The following is a 19,265-nucleotide window of genomic DNA, read 5'->3' as shown; positions in this document are numbered from 1 at the left end:
CTGTGTGATACACCATTTCTTATTCTTTTTGCTACTTACCTGTAAGAACAGATGCTTTAAGTATTACAAATATATTAATTTGAAATGGTAGGTTAGGACTTTATTTGCAAGGGGTGTCATTTTATGCATTTTTAAAGGTCGGTGCATGAAAAAACTGCAAGTGTTTCTGCTCACATGGGTAAGCATGGGCTTCTTACTCGTCTTTCTCCCCCACCCCTTCATTTCCCCCTTTAGCTACCACTGCCTGTGATCCAGTGGTGGAAGAGCACTTCCGCAGGAGCCTTGGCAAAAATTACAAGGAGCCAGAGCCAGTGACAAACTCTGTATCCATCACTGGATCAGTCGATGACCACTTTACCAAAGCACTTGGAGAAACGTGGCTTCAGATCAAAGCTGCAAAGGATGGCGTGTCCAGTAGTCCCGAGTCTGCCTCTAGAAGGGGCCAGTCGTCTTCTCCTCCTTCCTCCCACATGGTCAATCATAATCATTCCCCTTCTGTAGTCTCATGAAGAGAGGACCACAGTTTCTTCATCTGAAACATCAGTTTGCATGGTTTGACTGAGCTTGGAGCAGTGCTCAAATTGAAATAGTGTTTGGGAGGGGAGGATATGAGAGATTAGTTTCAAACACATTTTGTGTTTATTTGCTTGGGGTTTTTTTTTATACGTGTGCCCTTATAAGATGATAGCAGGAACTATTTGACTAAGAATAAAATTTTATGATGTAGCACTCTTCCCCCCCCCCCCGCCTCAGTTACCAAAGAAACCTCTGATGCAAATCTGCTGCCCCCTTAAAAACAAACAAAAACAAACAAACAAACAAACAAAAGTAAAATAAAGTAATAACTTTTTAAAAAGCCATTCTGTACAGTTGGTTGACCCAAATGCTGTGTGCTTTTGGTTAGCTTCTTGAGAGTAGAATTTTGTCTGGGTTTTGCTTCCATTGCTTTTGTTTCCCTTGTGAAGTAACTTTGTATGTATATACTTGAAAAGAACTGTCATGTATGATTTGCACTATTGGAGGAGGTCTAGAGTTGCATAGCAACTTTGTGCACGATGCTTATATTCTGAGGGCAAACTGCTTTGAAAAAAAAAAGTCTAAAGATGATGTTTCTGTCTCTCTTTAAAGCAAGAAAGCAAACTTTGCTTAGGAAGGGGAAGTCTCATACAGGTTATAGGTCTTTCTCTCTATTAGATTTCAGATGCTTAATGCTTGCAACTGGACTGCATAATCGACCGATTCATGGGCATTTTAAATGTTTCTTAACACTGCAGTTTGTAAGAATAGAGCTGAGGTCAGAGGGTTCAATAGTGCTTAAAGATGCATGTTTTATGAAAAAATAGCTGGTATCTATTAATGTATAGACAGTAAGAAATATAATACTTATTAGCCTTCGTTGAGAACTAGTTTTATTTTTATTTTTCAGTAACAGTCCTAGATAGACTTACTGCTGGTACAGTTGTACTCTGATATTTGTATTTGATATTCACTTTAGTAGCAGCCAGCAACCATGGACAGCCTCAGGTCAGGCCTCAAATTAAGCAGTTTATAGTATATATACAATGCTGTGGGGTACATGATTCTATAGTTTCTTTCATTACTGAACGATTTAAAATCTGCATCATCATCTGCTTCATACACAGTTAGTTATGAAAATCTAAAGAATATCTATGAAAGCTACCAGTTGGAGAAAACTGCTATCTTGCTAAATATTTTTTACCAGGACAAGATTGCCTTTCACAATCTTATTTTTGAGGCTGCTTATAAACCTAGGCCAAGGCACCAGTACATTCCTCCATTTAAAAAGAAAACGAAAACACGGTTATAAATGTGTTACTTGCATTTATTTCATTTGCTATATTAATAGCCACTAACTAGGTAATAGAGGCAGGCATAAAGAACAGACTTGTGTTAGTAGTAATGAGCTTCTCAGCTTTTTGTTAAATGCAGCGGCCCACCCACTCCTTAGCCACACCCACACATTCCACCAATCCCCAGTACAGTCACAACGAGGGCTTTTTATATTGGGTTATCTGACAAGACTGGCTGTATTGAGAGTTTATGAATAGGTGAAAGACAGAACTGCATGTGATGTATTCTGGGCTGTGTTACAGTATTGGGTCCATACTGGCTTTTACATTTGTTTAAAATAGTAAAGCTATTCAATATGAAAAAGGCATAGGTGGTCAAGACGCATAAGATAACTTGTTTTGTTTCTGTTGTTCCATATTAAGTGTGACTGCCTATTTTTATTTTATTTTTTTGAAAAAGCAGGAAAAGGACCCTTGCCACCCATTTCACTATCTTCATACTGGGTATTCAGTGCTCTGTCTGCTTTGGCATTTGGTACCCTACTCCCCATAAGGAAATTGGAGAAAAAAGAACACACTTTTTTATATAGGTAACTTTAAGACCATCATTACGCTGTGCGTAAAGAATGTACAGAGAAATTTGTAGGTATTTTTTGAGGAACAATTAATTTGTTAATGATATGTAGCTATTTAATTTTTCCCTTTCCTTTACTGTAATCATTCTCTCTTTTTTTGTCTGTTTGGAGAAAAAAGTTGATCTTTTTTTGTTTGTAGATGTCTGTAATACAGTAAAAGTGCAGGAACACAGTTATTCTATGAGAACACTGCATTAGCAATTAATAGCCACTAGTGTGTTATTGCTACAGGCTACTGAGCGGTCTAACAGGAAAGTACTAATGACTGTAGATGGACTCTGAGATATGTAACTCCTTTGACATTTCGTTTAAGCACAATGTTACAGTATCAAGTTTACCTATCTGTGATAGGTAAATGGATTTGTGGTGGGGCAAAGATTGGCTCAGTGAGATGTGTTGTCTCCTGTATAATCATTTGGAAATAAAGACTCTATGGGAAACATAATTACTCTGAGAAAGCCAAAGGGGTTGGGGTGGAAAGAGGCAGAGGGAGAGTAACCTCACTGTTACATGAAGTTTTTTTCACAGAGCCACGTTATCTACAGTTCAGCTTGAACAATGCTCTCCGTGTTTGTAAATCTGTAATATATCATTCTTTTGTGGCCTTGTTTCACCTGGAGATTTTAAAAAAAGGTTTGGCAGGCCATCTTTTTTGTACTTAAAAGTAGCCTTAATGAACAATAAAGTGCTCTTAAATCTCACGTATTTGTAAGCATGTGGTGTTTTTTAAAATAAAAAACTGATAAAGAAATTTCACACGTCCACCACCACTCTGCTAAAAAGTCATAATCCCTAAGCAAGCAAAGATGGACAGTGTGCCTCTGCTGCCACAGTACTGGTTTGTGTTGGTTCACTGGTTGTGAGCATTTATTGGGCCTTCATTTAAACATTCCACAGGATGCTGGACACAATGTGGGAGAACCCTTTCTTAACAATGGTGCAGATAAGCTTTCCCCAGCTGTTTTGGATTACAAGTCCCAACAGCCTCAGCTAGCATGGCCAATGGGCAGAGATGATGTGAATTGTGGTCCCCCATATCTGCATCCCACCAGGCTGGGGAGGCCTGATCTAGCTTCTTAATCGTATCCAGCTGTTGTGCTTGCAACAGAGATTTACAGTTACTATTACAGTACTGTATTGTGTTAGCAATGAGAAAAGCTTCATCAGCTGTTTGTTCAATGTAAGCAACAAAAAAGATCATTTTATCTTATGCTTTCTCATATTAGCAAAAGAGGCACAATGATAGTGATAGCTGCCTGTGACCCCCTCTATTTTTATTTGAACACTTTTTGAAACTGCTGTGATAGCTGTGGCTTTGTATATGCGCTTCACAGAACACATTTTCCAGACAGACAATCCCATGTAACAGGACCGTTTCAAATACTGAAACGGCTTTCTCTTAAGCACTCCATAGCCAGTTCTTCCCCTCAACCCTCATCCACAGACTATGCTTTCTTTGCTCTTGCTGCTTCTCCTAAATGGAAAGCTTCAGGGATCCAGGTGACAAAAGGTTTCCTGCTACACTTTTTCCTCTTCACAACAACCTTACCCCAATCCTTAAATCTAAACCACAAAGCCGCAGGCCACAAGGGTTCAAGCTATTGAGTAAAAAGGAAGCCAGTCTACCTGTTGGAAACTAGTTTATTTATTTTCAAACTAATGTTCTTGTTGAAATACCTTGTGACACAAGAGTTTGTTTCCCTTGTAATTTAGGAACTTTCTTACAGAAGGTAATTAGAATATAATTTTCTTTTCAGATTCTAATTATTAAGAAAGATACGCAATGAGCTGAGGCTTGTTGGAGCGAAGAACCATACATGCATGCACATGTATTTTACCAGTATATAAACTGGCATAGAAGTACTGGGGAAATGGTCTAACGAAATACCACATAGGACCTTTCAGGGAACAGGCTTAAGTGTATCTTGCTAGTCCACCTCTCCCTGCTGCATTTCTTCAGAGGCCTAGTTTCTCAGGTAGGATAAGCATGTGTCTGGTTTCCACTGCTTCTATTATAGGTACAAACTTACCAGATAGAATGATCTGCCATAGGGCAGAATAAACAACATGTTAGGAGAAAGATCAGGTGCAAGGGAGAGTGTCGTGTTTTCTATGCACAGGAAACAGTTTGCCTGTCTCACTCCCTCACCTCCAATCCAGGTACACAACTTCATCTACCATTTGTGAAAACTAGGGACTGAGGGAGAGGGTTTTGCAAGAGACAAAATGGCAAAACTGCATTCTTCTATCTTTTCCTACCCCCTTCCACCTTTTTTGTGCAAATATAAGAAACAGTAAGGAACAAAAGGGGAACATGAAGGATCCATTTCCTCAAACACTCCTTTTCTACTCAGAATGCCATATATCTGGCAAATAATTATTTTTGCTTTTATCCATCTGGCAAAACATGCCCTTTTCTTCCCCTGACTCAAATTGGCTGACTTGTATGATTGGTTGCCAGTCAGAGCCTTGATGCCTTGACCTTCCGTAATTGTGTCCTGAACATTTGGTTAACTGTCTGCTTTGAATGCATGCTATAAAAAAGATGAAGCATATGGGATAACAGCACCTCTACCCCACAGACTCAAAAGCATAAACAACAGTATTGCAGATGACCCAAAGAACATGAAGATGAGAGTACAAATCAGTACAGAATCATTTTGTTTTGAGACTCCTTAGACCTGTTACAAGCTATCAAGGATCCATTTCTCGCAGAACATGATCTTCCAACTTTTCACCAACACAATCAGGAGGCCACTTCATAACATAACACTCTTCTAGAATTTCATAATTCGCTGACTGTTGTATCACTTTGATTGAGTATTCATATCAAGCTAACAGATTTCTCTGTTAGCTGCACAGGCGTGGGAGGAATTCTAAACAGAGATTCTGGATGCTCACATAGAACTGAGGTGGAAAAATAGCATTTCTCCTACAATAGGCTACTTTTAATTTATGACAAAGCTGTTACTCAGTTCAAGAAAGAGCACACTGCATCCGATTAACACAAGATCATTTCAGCCCTTCTCGTGACGGATGACGGGCTACACTCACTGTACATTGTTGGTCTGTTACTAAAACTGTCACATTGATTTTGATATAAAGCACCCTTCATAAGGGACATTTGTCATCTCATTTTCATGCTTCCTACATTTCTTATTTTAAAGAGCCCTTGCATCTGAACGCCCTGTTCTTTTTACATTCCCTTACTCTGGTTCTACAGACATGTGATGCAGAACGTAGCTACTGACCTTTCCTCTCATGTGATCGTAATTTTGATACAAAAGCAACTATCTAGCATACCCAGTATACAAGGAAGACCGCGGAGGACTCGAAGCAGGCTGATGTTATTAAGAGGTAAGGTTGCCATGGGAACAACATACTTGAACAGAGCTCTACTCCAGACATAGGGAACCTTTGGCCCTCAAGATATGGAACTACAACTCCCATCAGCCCTGTCCTGCATGGCCCATGGTCAAGCCTGATGGGAGTTGCATTTTTATTCATTTTATACAATATACCACTTGTCTGAGGTGGGTTTTTTTTTTTTACCAAGCTGTATTCCAGTAACATCAGGAGGACCAGCAGATCCCTACTCCTGCTCTCTATTCAGGCTCACAGTGGTAGTGGCCAAACACTCACCAGACACATATAAATATGCATTCTTGATTATGTTTGCAGTGGTGACTGCTGTTATAATGGAATACAAGAATGCTAAAAATGTGTCCTCGTTTCAATGATCCTTCCAAAGCAAACAAAAAACCCAAAACTTAGCAACCCAAAACAATTAAGACTGAAACCTCGTAATCTGGTGAACCAGGTTTGCGTCTCCGCTCCTCCACATGCAGCTGCTGGGTGACCTTGGGCTAGTCACACTTCTCTGAAGTCTCTCAGCCCCACTCACCTCACAGAGTGTTTGTTGTGGGGGAGGAAGGGAAAGGAGAATGTTAGCCGCTTTGAGACTCCTTCGGGTAGTGATAAAGCGGGATATCAAACCCAAACTCCTCCTCCTCCTCCTCTCTCCCTCTCTCTCTCTCTCTCTCACACACACACACACCTGAAGTTTTGCTTCAGGACTCTGGACCTTTATTCTTAAAAAGAAGGTAAGCAACAGCTGTGTCTGAATGATCACAATAGTAATAGAGCACACTCAAGCCAAAGTAGTACAAAAAGAAAAGAAAAAGAAGCAATATAAAAGTAACATAAACAGAATACACCACCCAGTGCTGACTGGTGTGAACGAAGCAACCAGGCAATGGATGATATAACTGGGTTCCTGAGCCCCACAGGGGAGCCGCAGAAAGAATGTAGTTGGTCAAGGGAGCTGTGGACCCCAAAACGTTGAGTTGAAAAAACCTCTGCTCTAACAAATCACCATGACTACCAACAAACAGAACCTGGGATGATGGTGAATTGGCCAAAGTGCAAATAAGCACGCTCAGGCTGTTGGGGCAGACAGCGGCCTTTGTCTGCTTCCAACTGATGTTCCCTAAGTGCCCAACTTTACTTTCTTATTAAAAACTGGTTGACATTCACTCCTACAGGGGAGAAAAAAAGGGTCACTCTTACTTGAGGTGGGAGGAAAGTACATCTCTTGTTGCATCCTCACCCTTGTCCTGCCTGTCCTAAGTGGCAGGTATTTTTATTCATTGTGCTTGAACAGAAGCATATCACTTGCTTTGAAGTCCAGGCATAGTTACTGACATTTTTAATCTAGCCATTTGATGCTATTTTTCATGGTAGTCTTAATCATAAGAGAGCCAACTGCTGTCATTCCGTGAGGCAGCTAAATTAAGCCACAGCTATCAATTCTTGGCACCGGTGCTGGAACTTCAGCGGCAACAAAGACAATCTGCCCTTGTACACAGTATTTTATCGCATGATGCTGTTTGTTCCACTCCTCTCTCTCGCTCCCACCCACCCCCACCCCCATTGCCAGCAAGCCAGTGGTTAACGTCTCTTGAGCATAATCACAGTTGGAATTTATTGTTGCAAATGTATTCCCAGTCAGCAAAGAACAGTAAAGTCTGAAGCTGTTAATGGCCTTTCTCTCCAAAACGAAGTCACAGACATGATCTTCCCCTGAATTTTTAAGCCAAACTATTTTACCCACGGTGCTATCATCTTATGCTAAATGTTTGCAATTATCAAAGGGAACGGAGCCTACTTAAACCTTGTCACACTGGACCTTGGTCTCTTGGTCCCACCATTTCTATAAGACAGGCTGTCAGGTATCTTCCTCCTGTTCTCTTCAAAATGAGTACTTGAGATGCCCATATGAAGAACCTGACCACATTGGTCAGAGGTCACTCCTGCAAAAGAGAGGGGAAGGGCTAGATTTTGGAGTCATCAGGCTGAGTTTTGTTTCAGTATCTCTGTTGGACCTTCTTGCCCACTTCCTAATATAATCCTAATACAGTCTCATCATTGGATTAGTGGAGCTACAGTGTGTTTGCTAGTCTCAGGATTTGGAAATCCCCATGTGCCTAAATAGCTATGGGTTCCATGTTATTGGAAGCCCAAAACCAAAGTCAGTAAAGCCAGGAATATGCTCTATAGTCAGGGAGAATCAGAGGCCTATACACGGCATAAATTGCAAGGCTGAAGCCGCAAGGGGTGTTAAGTGTGGGATACCAGGATTTAACAATTAATCATGCCTGCCCATTCCCCACCCCCCTTGTTTCTGAGGCTATGGGTCACAAAAAGTGTGGTGGTGGCAGTAACCACCAGATAGTAAGACTCACTGGCAACACTGCAGGGCTGTCATGTTGCAGTTGGACAAGGAAAGTGGTGTGAGTGTCTTCCTCTTCGCCACAAACACGAGGCCTCTTAAAACATTTGTACTTTTCTGCACTGTGTCTACAACATACTGTTGTGCAACTGTGAAGAACAGGCATTCTTGCCTCTGTATGCCACTCTTAAGTCAAGCACTGGTAAGAAACCCAGACCTGCACACAGTTTACCTGATGGCTCAAAAATGTAAGGGGAAATAGTCTAGTTTTATTTTAAATCCGCTTTGCCGGGTTGGCACTGACCCAATGACAGGGGTATCTGGATGCTGCTGCCTCCTTTTATGGAAAGGCCTTCCTACTGAGGTGCGCTTCCTTCTCATTAACATTCAGGAGGAATCTAAAAACATTTATTTGTGCAGATGGTTAAGGTACTGTTCCCACAGTCTTTAAAATACAGTGGTGCCTCACAAGACGAAAAGAATCCATTCTGTGATTCTCTTCGTCTAGCGGTTTTTTTGTCTTGCGAAGCAAGCCCATTGACAGATTAGCGGATTAGCACTATTAGCGGCTTTTAGTGGCTTATCTGCTGATCGGATCAGCTGATAAGCGGCTTAGCGGCTTAGAAAAAGGGGGGGGAGAAAAAAAACCCAGCAGGAACTCGCAAGACATTGTCGTCTTGCGAAGCAAGCCCATAGGAGATTTGTCTTGCGAAGCACCTCCAAAACGGAAAACTCTTTCGTCTAGCGAGTTTTCCGTCTTGCAAGGCATTCGTCTTGCGGGGCAGCACTGTATTAGCATTGAGGGTATGTTACCATTTCAAAATAGTTTTAAAATTTTAAAATGTTTTAAGTGTGTGTGTGTGTGTGTGTGTGTGTGTGTGTGTGTATATACAGTTTAACTATGCACTGTGTGAAGGGCTTCCTGCCCTTGTGTCCTCATTCTTACATAACGGCACCACATCACTTTTCAGCTCCTCATTCACCAGGGCTTGAAGTTATTACCTGATGGCCTTGTTTAATAGTATCTACTATCTGATAGCACAAGGAGTTGCTGCTCTTCTCACACCCCACTGCAGGCTTTGATCATCAGATGTGGCTTTGAGCAGCGAAGCAGGCCCAAGCACAGCTTCCCTATGGCAAGAATTCAGGTGCTTCATCGGACTGGTCAGCAACAGAAATTCTGAGGGTGAGCTGCTCTAGTCTGTTGCAACTATTCTTTTCTGCTTCTCTGCATATCCAAAATTCCCCAACCCCTTCTTAGCCATTATCTCAAATACCTTGCAATTTGAGTTGCTTTCCTCACCAAGTCCTTTCCCAACTTTGGCAAGGGAAGGGCATTTGAAAAATACTTACCTGCCAATAAATGGGCCTCTGCCTCTCCTTATATCTCGGTATAACACACGCAAATGCATGCACACGCACGCGCGCACACACACTGCTAGTCACATATTCATTTCACAAATTACTAAAATAATCGCATTACAAATATAACTTGGGCACCAAAGTGCAAGTTGGCAAACAATGAGCCCAAGGTTAATTTGCACAGAGAGTGAGCTGGCTTTAAAACTACGTTTGCCATATATTAAGCATGTTTCCACTAGCAGTTCTTAATTTGCTGCTCCACACCCATAGCTAGACCATACTGGTTTGATTTCAAAACTAGAGTCATTCTAGCAGTGAAATGCCCTCCCTGTCCTCAGGTTATGCCAACTAGAATCTTGTGGCCCTGTCTGCTGGTGCCAGGAAAGTACATGTTCTGTGCCTGGGTACGCTTCTCCAATGAAGGATTCTTAGCGCCTTTACAAAATAATTATCCTTGAGGATAATCTTAGTGGCAAGTTACAGGAGTTGACCTGCTTTCAAAGTAGTTTACATTTGTACAGTAGGCATGAGTCGTCTTTCGAAAAGGACAAAAACAGCTTCCAAAACAGTTTTGAAGTATTTACAGCTATGGTTGACGTTTTATGGGGAAGCATGCAATCAAAACATGACTCTCATCTAATGGTGAAAGCTGAAAGATAAATGACCATTAACTTTCTATAGATCTCAAAGTACAAGATACATGAACCGAATATGGACAGAGGTGTGGATCACTCCTGACTTCAATTCGCATTTGAAGGATCTAGTGGCATTGCAACACCATGGTCAGAATGGTACAACGGCACAAAGGTTAGTTGTGGACCTAGGCCCACACAATGATACATTAAGATGTAGGACAACAATTCTGAGATTAAATCAGGCTTCAACTTTATCGACTACAGAAGGTTTTGGCATGTGCTGAGAAATCAACCAACCCAATTGCTGACTGGTGGTTGGTAGGGGTTGAGGTTAAGGGTCACCCTACGATGTACATCATATCTACACAACCCTTATGATCACGGACCCGTCAGGCCTGAGCTGGCCATCTGGACATGCAGTACGCCCTCAGGCTCCTTTACAGGGATGCCCCATAACAATGGAGCAAGAAACTGCACTGGCCAAGATTCAGCCATGTGGTGCCACAGTCCAATGTTAAATATTATTTACTGGAATGTCTTTGTTTGTTTGCTCTGCCTGGACCTCCTTCCAAGGAGTTCAGAGTGGCTTACATACAATTCAAAGCTAGGCAGCTCTTAAGCCTGAGCCATTTATCAGGAGAACTACAGCTGCATATACTTTGAGATTGGGGTGGCTAACATGCAGCCCTCCAGATAGCAATAACAGATAGGTCCCATCAGCCTCTTTCAGCATGGCCAATGACCAAGTATGAGGGGAGCTGTAAGTTCAGCAACAGAGGGGGGCAGGTGTTTCTGGACTACTGTGTTATACCATTCTTGTGCCCTGGTACAAACTGAGTCAAATTTGATGACAAGAGATTTGAGCTGTAGTTCAGCTGCTCCACTCTCCTTTCAGGTTAGGTTTTAGTTTGTCCCTGAAATTATATTTATGGATGCCCTCCTTCCCATTGCTTCAACTAATGAGAGCTAGAGGCCACCATGCCATATCTATTTTGGAGAAATTGTATAAGTTATGCAGAAAGAGTCCTCAGCATCTGCTACCTTCAGTAACAATAGTAAAAAAGGATATTGGAAAGGAGGGGTGTGTGCATGTACTTGAATGTAGTGAGATCCTAAAAGCAAACTGGATATCTGCCTTCTACCCTACCACACATTTTATGGCCAAACTGTTTATTTTGGAAGAGGGTAGGAGAGAGAAATCCTGCATCTTTAGCCTAGTTAGAAGTGCTCAATATATAATCTAGCAGAGTCCCTATTTTGAAACAAAGAAAGTAAACACCGAGAGAGAGCTATAACAGTTGTAAATGGATTGTGTATTGAATGGCTGCCAGAAAATCCCAACTTGTTTGTTTTTAGAGGCCCCTTGTTACATAAGAAACCACTTGGTAAAAGTTACGGCAACCTTGATTCAACCAATGAAGAAGAACTACGCATACGTGCCAAGCAATCTGCATCCACACAGCAGCCAAATTGGGGAGGACAACAACCTCCCCTGTCAGTAAAAGTGTTCTGTAAATACAGTAACAGAAGTAACCTTGATTTGTACAATGTATTAAGTGAGAGTTCACTAAAATACGCTGAATGAGCCTATTTATTGTGTGCATGGGGGGTGGGCGCTGTATTTTTTTGGGAGTCCATATCTATAGAAAATGGTTCCACTTCAGCTTCTACCCCAAACATACCTAAAGGCCAATTCACACACTGAGGGAGTAGTCATAGTCAGTGTATATAATATACAGCGGTACCTCAGGTTAAGTACTTAATTCGTTCCGGAGGTCCATTCTTAACCTGAAACTGTTCTTAACCTGAAGCACCTCTTCAGAGTCTGTAACCAGAAGCGTATGTAACCCGAGGTACCACTGTACATTCATGTTAGCAGGGATGCAAAGCAGCAGCTAAATGCATGAGCCACAGACAAACTTTGCTACCTGGCCTCAGGCCACTGTCTGCAAGATAAGGATAACACTACAGTGGTACCTCGGGTTACATACGCTTCAGGTTACATACGCTTCAGGTTACAGACGCCACTAACCCAGAAATAGTACCTCGGGTTAAGAACTGCTTCAGGATGAGAACAGAAATCGCGCGGCGGCGGGGCGGCGGCAGCAGCAGCAGGAGGCCCCATTAGCTAAAGTGGTGCTTCAGGTTAAGAACAGTTTCAGGTTAAGAACGGACCTCTGGAACGAATTAAGTACTTAACCTGAGGTACCACTGTACTAGTCTACCTTAAAAAGTAAAGGACCCCTGACCGTTAGGTCCAGTCGTGGACGACTCTGGGGTTGCGGGGCTCATCTCGCTTTACTGGCTGAGGGAGCCGGCGTTTGTCCGCAGACAGTTTCCGGGTCATGTGCCCAGCGTGACCACCTTACAGGCCTACTTTAAGAATGACTGAGGTAATGGTTAGGAACATCACTCAAAAGTGCCTATGCCAAGGATGCTAAAACTCCAGTCATTTCACACAATTATATTGTTGTTGCACGACACACTGTTTATCAACTTGGCTGACCTAGACAAAGGACTTAAAGTATTAGGCAATATTCTGAAGATCAGCCTTTGCCCTCTGTGACACTTGTGCAACTGCAGTATTATTACAGTCTGAGTAATATCACTGTGTTACTACAAAGTTTAGCCTTTGTTCTACAGGTACCCTATGAAGATATTGCCTTTGGGCTTGCCCAACAGTCTGTGCGCACATGTGTAGCAGTAAGGTCTACCTAAGATAAATATTGAGGATGTCAGAAATGACTCACATTACAGCCTAAATCCTTTCCTGTATGCACAGCACTCATGGTGTACGAAAAATAACCACCTTGTCTAGGAAAAGACATATAACTCTGGAAAGGCAAAAAACCCAAACCAAACAAAAATAGAGAGCTATGAGATAACACTCTTAGCAACTGAATTCAATCCACTCCTGTATAGGAGTGCTTGAAACAACAACAAAAGTTGTCTGAACTTTCCCCCAAAAGTTTGGGTTGGGACAGCATCAACCTAGAGAAGCATTATGTTTCTTGGGTCCGGCAAATGTAGTTTTAAGGTTCCCTGCCTTGCTCCCACATCAACAGTAGTATCAGCAATCACACCAATGCCAGCTTCTTCTCACTTGCTTCCCTGAGATGCAGGGGGCAGTTTAATGCAAAACTGGTTGCTTATATCTCACCCGCCACTCTTGCAGAAAGAACAATGCCCCTTTCCCCACCTGAATTCATGCCTGATTACAGAACTGAAGCAGCCCTGGTCACCTTGATGGATCGATGACTGAGAGTGGGATGGGGGAGAGCAACTCTGCTAATTCTCTCAACAGCATTCAGTACCATTGACCATTATATCCTTCTGGAGTGGCTCAGTGGGCAAGGAGTCTAAGGCATGGTGAGACAGTCATTCTGCTTCTACCTACAGGGCTGTCTCCAGAAAGCAGAGTTGGATGGCTGCTCCTTAACACCACTGAAGTTCTGCTGTAGGGTTGCCCATAATTCTTTCTTGTACCCATTGTTATATATTTTATGAACCTTACATAAATGACTGCCAACTATTAAGACCTTGGGGGGGGGAGGCCTTCTTGAGTATACAGCAGTTGGCCAGTTTTTGGTATCCAGCAACACAAGACAGGGCCTTCACAACAGTTCCCCCCACCATTATGGAGCTCCCTCCCTCCCTGAATTTTTTATGTCAGCCAAGAATGCATTTGTGTGCCCAGGTCTTTCTTATCTTGCTGGTTTTAGCTGATTTTGTATTTCTGGATGTGTATGAAAATGTTATTCTGTATTGTGAACTTGAAATTTTATTGTGACCTGCTCAGGCAGGAAAGAACAGGTTAAGTAATACTTTTTAGAAGTAAAATGATAATTAAATGAAGACACAATTAACTTGGCAACATTAGTGCAGACTGATGCAGAGAGTATGAAGGCCTTTGGTCTAGGGCAAATAACTTAATGTGGGAGTGATGTTGATTAAAAAAGACTCCTCCTTTTGTCTGTCCTGAATCTCCTACCTTTCAGCTTAATTGTATGACTTCTGGTTCCATTGTTATGACAAAATAATAATAATAATAATAATAATCAAGACTTTTACTTTTGGACAACCATGCCAACAAAACACACACCCATTCATTCCCCAGAGCTCAAATTTCAACTTCCTCCATTATCAAACGACAGCAGTAGATGGTGGTGCCAGAAGTCTATCTATGCAAACAAGGCAGTGAGTAAAAGTACTTGGAAGTTCTTTTAATGTACATTTCATTCATTAGAATAAAATCTTTCATTATGTTTTCCTCAATTAAGTGCTTAAAACATTTTACAAAGGGGGGAAAAAACACCTAGGAGCAAGCGTACAAGCAAGCAAGCGTACAAGAGCGCCATTCTGGTTTGTAAGGGGAGAGGAAACCACAATAAAGTTAAACAACAGAAGGTTTTCTAAGTCACAGTGGAGTACTTCTGCACAGCACAGACATCTGGGAAGCATATGTACAGGAAGCAAGCTCAGTCTTATACAACTCTAAGTTACTGGAATTACTAAGCAAGGAAACATCGTATTACCCTGTGCTTAAAATGTCATATATAGCTAAAACTCTCAGAGGGGAAAAAGAGTTGACAAATTCAATCTTGATAATCCAAGCGTCAAGACAGACATTCATTGGAGAGTATTCCTGGGACCCCGAGCTGTTTTGGACTCTCAGCTAATCAAGACTGTAGAATTTCAAAACAGAGTTTCCTGTTTCACTATCTACAAATGACGTCTGTGCTGGTGACTCAGTGCAAGCTGCGGAGTACTAAATTTTCCCAGTGTAGAGTTCTAGTCTGTCATCAGAGATGTTGAATTTCCTCAGCAAGTAGTGCCTGAAGGCCATTATGCAATTTCATTATTTTAAATTAAAAGATTGCACTTGCATACACATGAGAACTGTACTTCCTATTTCTGGTATTGCTAACGTACAGCTTCTAAGTGTTGATATTTTTAAAAAATGCACACCCCTTCCCAAGAGCTAGATTAACTTACTAGATAGAAAATGTAAGACGAAATAAACAGGGGTTTCGTAATTAGTAGAAATAAGAAATCAAGTAGAGACAAGATTCAGTGAGCAATATACAGATTAAAAGTATGCTGTTAACATGATATGCCATAATCTGGCTACTTTGAGCCTCTCCAGATTTGTGACTGCAACCAGATACGATTTGAGAAAGTAGTCCAATGGCAAAGGGCACAACATGCATGCATGAAGATTCTGCATAGCTGTTTCATTGTTTATGTGCTGACAAAGAAGATAAAATAATACTTGTATTAAAACAGTAAATAGCATAGATTTCCCTATTATTATTTAAATTCATTATACTTTAGAGGCTCATAGCATAGTTTTGGTGTTGGTGGGCAATCACCTCACTATGGAGGCAGCAGAGATGAACTATTAGTATTGGAAGGAAGAAAATCATGAGTTATCAACTACCATTTTTTAAAAAGGCACTAAAAGTTGAGAATATATAGAGTGTTGCCATATACAGAAACAACCAGAGGAAATGTCTTTTTGAGAGACTAAACATGTGGACCCTCTCATTCTATTTATTCTCAATGTGACTAATTTCTTATTGTCTACCTCAGAGACAAGGATACAGTGGCCATAAATCCCTGAAGTGTTTCAAAAGGCATAATTTGTTCAGAATGTTTACTTAAAAGAAAAAGTCAAACTGGGAGAAAAATAAACAAAGAAGTTTTCTTCAGAGGTATTTTAAATATAAGCTATATTTAGAAGCTGAAAAAAATAGAGAGATTTTAATTGTAACTCTCTTATATATATATTTCACACACAATAGAAAGAGAAATTACACTCATGGTACAAGTGCCTTGAATTGCAATACTGTCCCATCCCAATAAAAGTTGTGCACCGTAAGTGTTTCTATTTACAACAGCCACAGTTAGGTAAGCAATCATTAATTTGTCATGTGACTGACAAAAAAACCAGACCAACACACCCTGAAGTGGGTCATCTTTCTCTTCGTTCACTGAGCTTTCAGAGTGTTTCATCATCGCTCATGTCCCAGATCTGAAATGGAAAAGGAAGAAAAATGCTATTCAGTATCTTCAGTGCTCTTTCATATCATTTATACAATTGGTAATTTCAGGTATGGTATAACATAGACAGCCTCTTTCTTACATTAAATTCTGAGGCAGCAAACGCCAGAACTTTTACGTTGTTATTATTATTATTATTATTATTATTATTACTACTACTATTAACTTTTTTACCCAACCATCACCAGGGAGTTACAACAATTTACAATTAAAACTTTAAACAGGAATTAAAATACAGTACAGTCACAGGAATAGGGTGGGCCCTGAAAACACACATCTCAGGTGTCAAAGGCCAGGGTAAAGAGGTGTTTCTTCAGCATTTGTTGGAGGTTATATAGGGAAGAAGCCAGAAGTATCTCTTGGGTGGGAGAATTCCACAATTTTAGGACTGCGACAGAGAACGTTTGCCCTTAAACTTCTGAGGGAAGCGAAACTACCAAGAGGCACTATTTAAAAAAAAGACTGGGGAAGCTACTTGCAGGCTATCCAATATACCATGCTTGGGCATGCTATGAGAATGATACATAAACCAAGCTGAAACACAAAACAATATTTTTCTAAATTCAAGGTAAACTAGTCTGAAGATTTATTAGAAAAGAGGCAGGTGGAGAATCATCCTGTCCAACACGTAAGATAAATATGCCAATTATCACAAATAATAAGAAAGAAGTTAGCATAATCCACTTTTAAAAACTTGACAGAATCTGAAACATGTATTCTTCTCTTCATATGGAAACTTATTAGATCTGTAATGTTATTTCAAACAAGTAGCTTGGTAATTAAAGGGGTTATATTGAAAATCCTTCAAATTAGTTTTTTTATCTACAGCACATACAAATCCAAAAAAGGCAGAGCTTCCCAACTGTTCATACTGTATACTGTATATAACTGACAAAATGCAAGTAGATATTTCACGCTCACTTTGCCTGCACCTTTATTTGCCAGTTATGCCTGCTGCTGTGGAACTTATGGGGGTGGGAGGCAGTGAGGCTCATAATCCATAAGGAATCCTCCCTCCAGTCTTGTTGAAAGTACGAGTTGCTAACTTTCCTTTCTAGAATGGAACTGATCCGGATAGCAATGTGCTCTCTTACAATATACTTGATTCTACTTCATCTCATGGCAACACATACCCAGCTGGAAATACTGTGTGGAAGCCAAAAAGGAATGGAAAAGAAAGATTGTATTTTTCTTGTGCTTAATATTTTAGTTCCATGCTTTCATCATTTGCAGGTGGGGATTTTGTTAGCTGTACACCCCAAGCTATGCTTTATACAGTGCATATATATATATATATATATATATATATATATATATATATATATATATATAATACGGTTAAGTAAGGAAGTACAAAGAAATCAACATAACGCATACAAACCATTCTTCAAGAGCAAAAGATGTGCTCAAAAGGGAGCTTGTGCTTACTAAACCACAGGGCTACTTTACTATTAAACTACATGCATGTATCTATTGTAGAGGGAATACTCAGGATTACGTGTGCTTCAGATTTGGTGCCAAAACTGGGCTCTCTTGGAATTTGAATGAAATTCCCTGGATGGGAATGTTATTCAGTTTTGAAGAATTGGTTTTAAAAAGCTGCCTTTTGAGAGGTTGAACCTAGACAAACCTCTCGATTTAATAGACTGTTGCCTTTTCAGTTACAAGATTCTGCAGCAGCCTACCTCAATCTAGTGCCTTCAAAATGTTTTGAACTAGAACTCCCATAAGCTCCAGCCAGAATGACCATTTGGAAGGCACTAGGTTGGGGAAGGCTTGGCCTACAGTAACCAAAGAACTTAAACTAGGTATGAAGAGACTTTGCAAATAGAACAAATACTCAAGGCTGACCTTGCAATCTGCCAACTCTGCCGTTCTCTAATGTGGAGATAGCCAACATGGTGCTCCCCAGATTTTGGTGGATTAAAGGTAAAGGGACCCTGACCATTAGGTCCAGTCGTGACAGACTCTGGGGTTGCGGCGCTCATCTCGCTTTATTGGCCGAGGGAGTCGGCATACAGCTCCCGGGTCATGTGGCCAGCATAACTAAGCTGCTTCTGGTGAACCAGAGCAGCGCACGGAAATGCTGTTTACCTTCCCGCCGGAGTGGTACCTATTTATTTACTTGCACTCTGACGTGCTTTCAAACTGCTAGGTTGGAAGGAGCAGGGGCCCAGCAACGGGAGCTCACTCCGTCACGGGGATTCGAACCGCTGACCTTCTGATCAGCAAGTCCTAGGCTCTGTGGTTTAACCCACAGCGCCACCCGCGTCCCTTTTGCTGGATTACAGCTGCCATATTGGGGTTCAGTTGGTAGTTTGCAAGAGGCAGTTAAACTGATGCTGTTGCTCAAGACTATGTAACTTGCGAGGTTTCAGTTACAACAATTTGCTGTCACATTTGGCTTTTATATGATCCAGTAGAATATGAAAAGGTCAAAATATAGCAGATCATTTTGTGGGACATTTCATTCAAATTTATTGGTCCATAGTTCTAGGCCAATTGGGTTCATTATATTAGTGAGAATGTGGCAACTGTTTGGAGAGAATAAAAAGGCAGGCTAAGCCCTTTTAGTAAAAGGGTTAGTCTTTGATATATCTCTTCACCGTCTCCCAAACAACTTGAGCAGCAGCAAGATTCCAGAGAGGGGATAGGAACTGAGAAATCACTGTTGCTATAGGCAACAGATGACGCAGCAAACACCTTAAAGCTGAAATAACAGAAGGCAGAAGCTAAGAAGGATTCCAAGTGGGGAAGAAGAGTCCAGCAGCTGTCATTTTGAAGACCAGAAGTCAGTGGTTGGCAGCTGACCTCTGGTAAAGACTTAAGTAAAGCTTGTAAGGTAACTGTAGCGAAGAAAACCTGATCAGAGAAAGAACTGAGGCAAAGCTAGAAATAATTTCAGGAGAGATCATGAACAGGGGAATCATAAGCTCAATGTCAAATTAAGGCTAGTCTGTAAGAAAAGTACACACCTGAGCAGAATACATGAATGTTCCAGTTATGTATTGGCTTTTAAATATTAACT

General features: G+C 41.0%; 2 protein-coding genes and 2 long non-coding RNA genes across 11 annotated transcripts in view; 2 read left to right on the top strand and 2 right to left on the bottom strand.

Annotated features, from left to right (window-relative positions):
* Positions 1 to 3,147, top strand: part of VGLL4 (vestigial like family member 4) — a 98,916-nt gene extending 95,769 nt beyond the window's left edge. For all 3 annotated transcript variants that reach the window (XM_083489048.1, XM_083489047.1, XM_083489049.1), the window contains one exon: positions 235 to 3,147. In XM_083489048.1, coding sequence (XP_083345174.1) covers positions 235 to 509 — 275 coding nt within the window. In that variant the 3' untranslated portion in view covers positions 510 to 3,147. The remainder of the gene's footprint in view (positions 1 to 234) is intronic.
* Positions 1 to 19,265, bottom strand: part of ATG7 (autophagy related 7) — a 153,544-nt gene that overhangs the window by 46,370 nt on the left and 87,909 nt on the right. The window contains exons 18-19 of one of the 4 annotated variants that reach the window (XM_083488936.1): positions 16,138 to 16,208; positions 2,532 to 7,758 (exon numbers count right to left, since the gene is read on the bottom strand). In XM_083488936.1, the coding sequence (XP_083345062.1) occupies positions 16,176 to 16,208 (33 nt within the window). In that variant the 3' untranslated portion in view covers positions 2,532 to 7,758; positions 16,138 to 16,175. Of the gene's footprint in view, positions 1 to 2,531; positions 7,759 to 14,382; positions 16,209 to 19,265 lie in introns of those variants that run through there. The other 3 variants (XM_083488935.1, XM_083488937.1, XM_083488934.1) reach the window with 3 other exon arrangements.
* On the bottom strand, positions 17,101 to 18,601 carry LOC310700129. The gene is made up of 3 exons (XR_014522446.1): positions 18,504 to 18,601; positions 18,089 to 18,141; positions 17,101 to 17,383 (listed from the first exon to the last, which is right to left on the bottom strand). It is a non-coding gene; the product is annotated as an uncharacterized lncRNA (long non-coding RNA).
* LOC310700119 overlaps positions 18,086 to 19,265 on the top strand; it is a 44,522-nt gene continuing 43,342 nt past the window's right edge. For all 3 annotated transcript variants that reach the window (XR_014522432.1, XR_014522433.1, XR_014522434.1), the window contains exons 1-2: positions 18,086 to 18,166; positions 18,529 to 19,053. This is a non-coding gene — a long non-coding RNA (uncharacterized lncRNA). The remainder of the gene's footprint in view (positions 18,167 to 18,528; positions 19,054 to 19,265) is intronic.

The sequence above is a fragment of the Podarcis liolepis genome, assembly GCF_965112155.1.
Source record: "Podarcis liolepis genome assembly, chromosome: 2".
NCBI classification, from domain to species: Eukaryota; Metazoa; Chordata; class Lepidosauria; order Squamata; family Lacertidae; genus Podarcis; species Podarcis liolepis.
The sequence above is the reverse complement of the archived record's forward strand: the minus strand, read 5'-3'. Positions and strand labels throughout refer to the sequence as shown.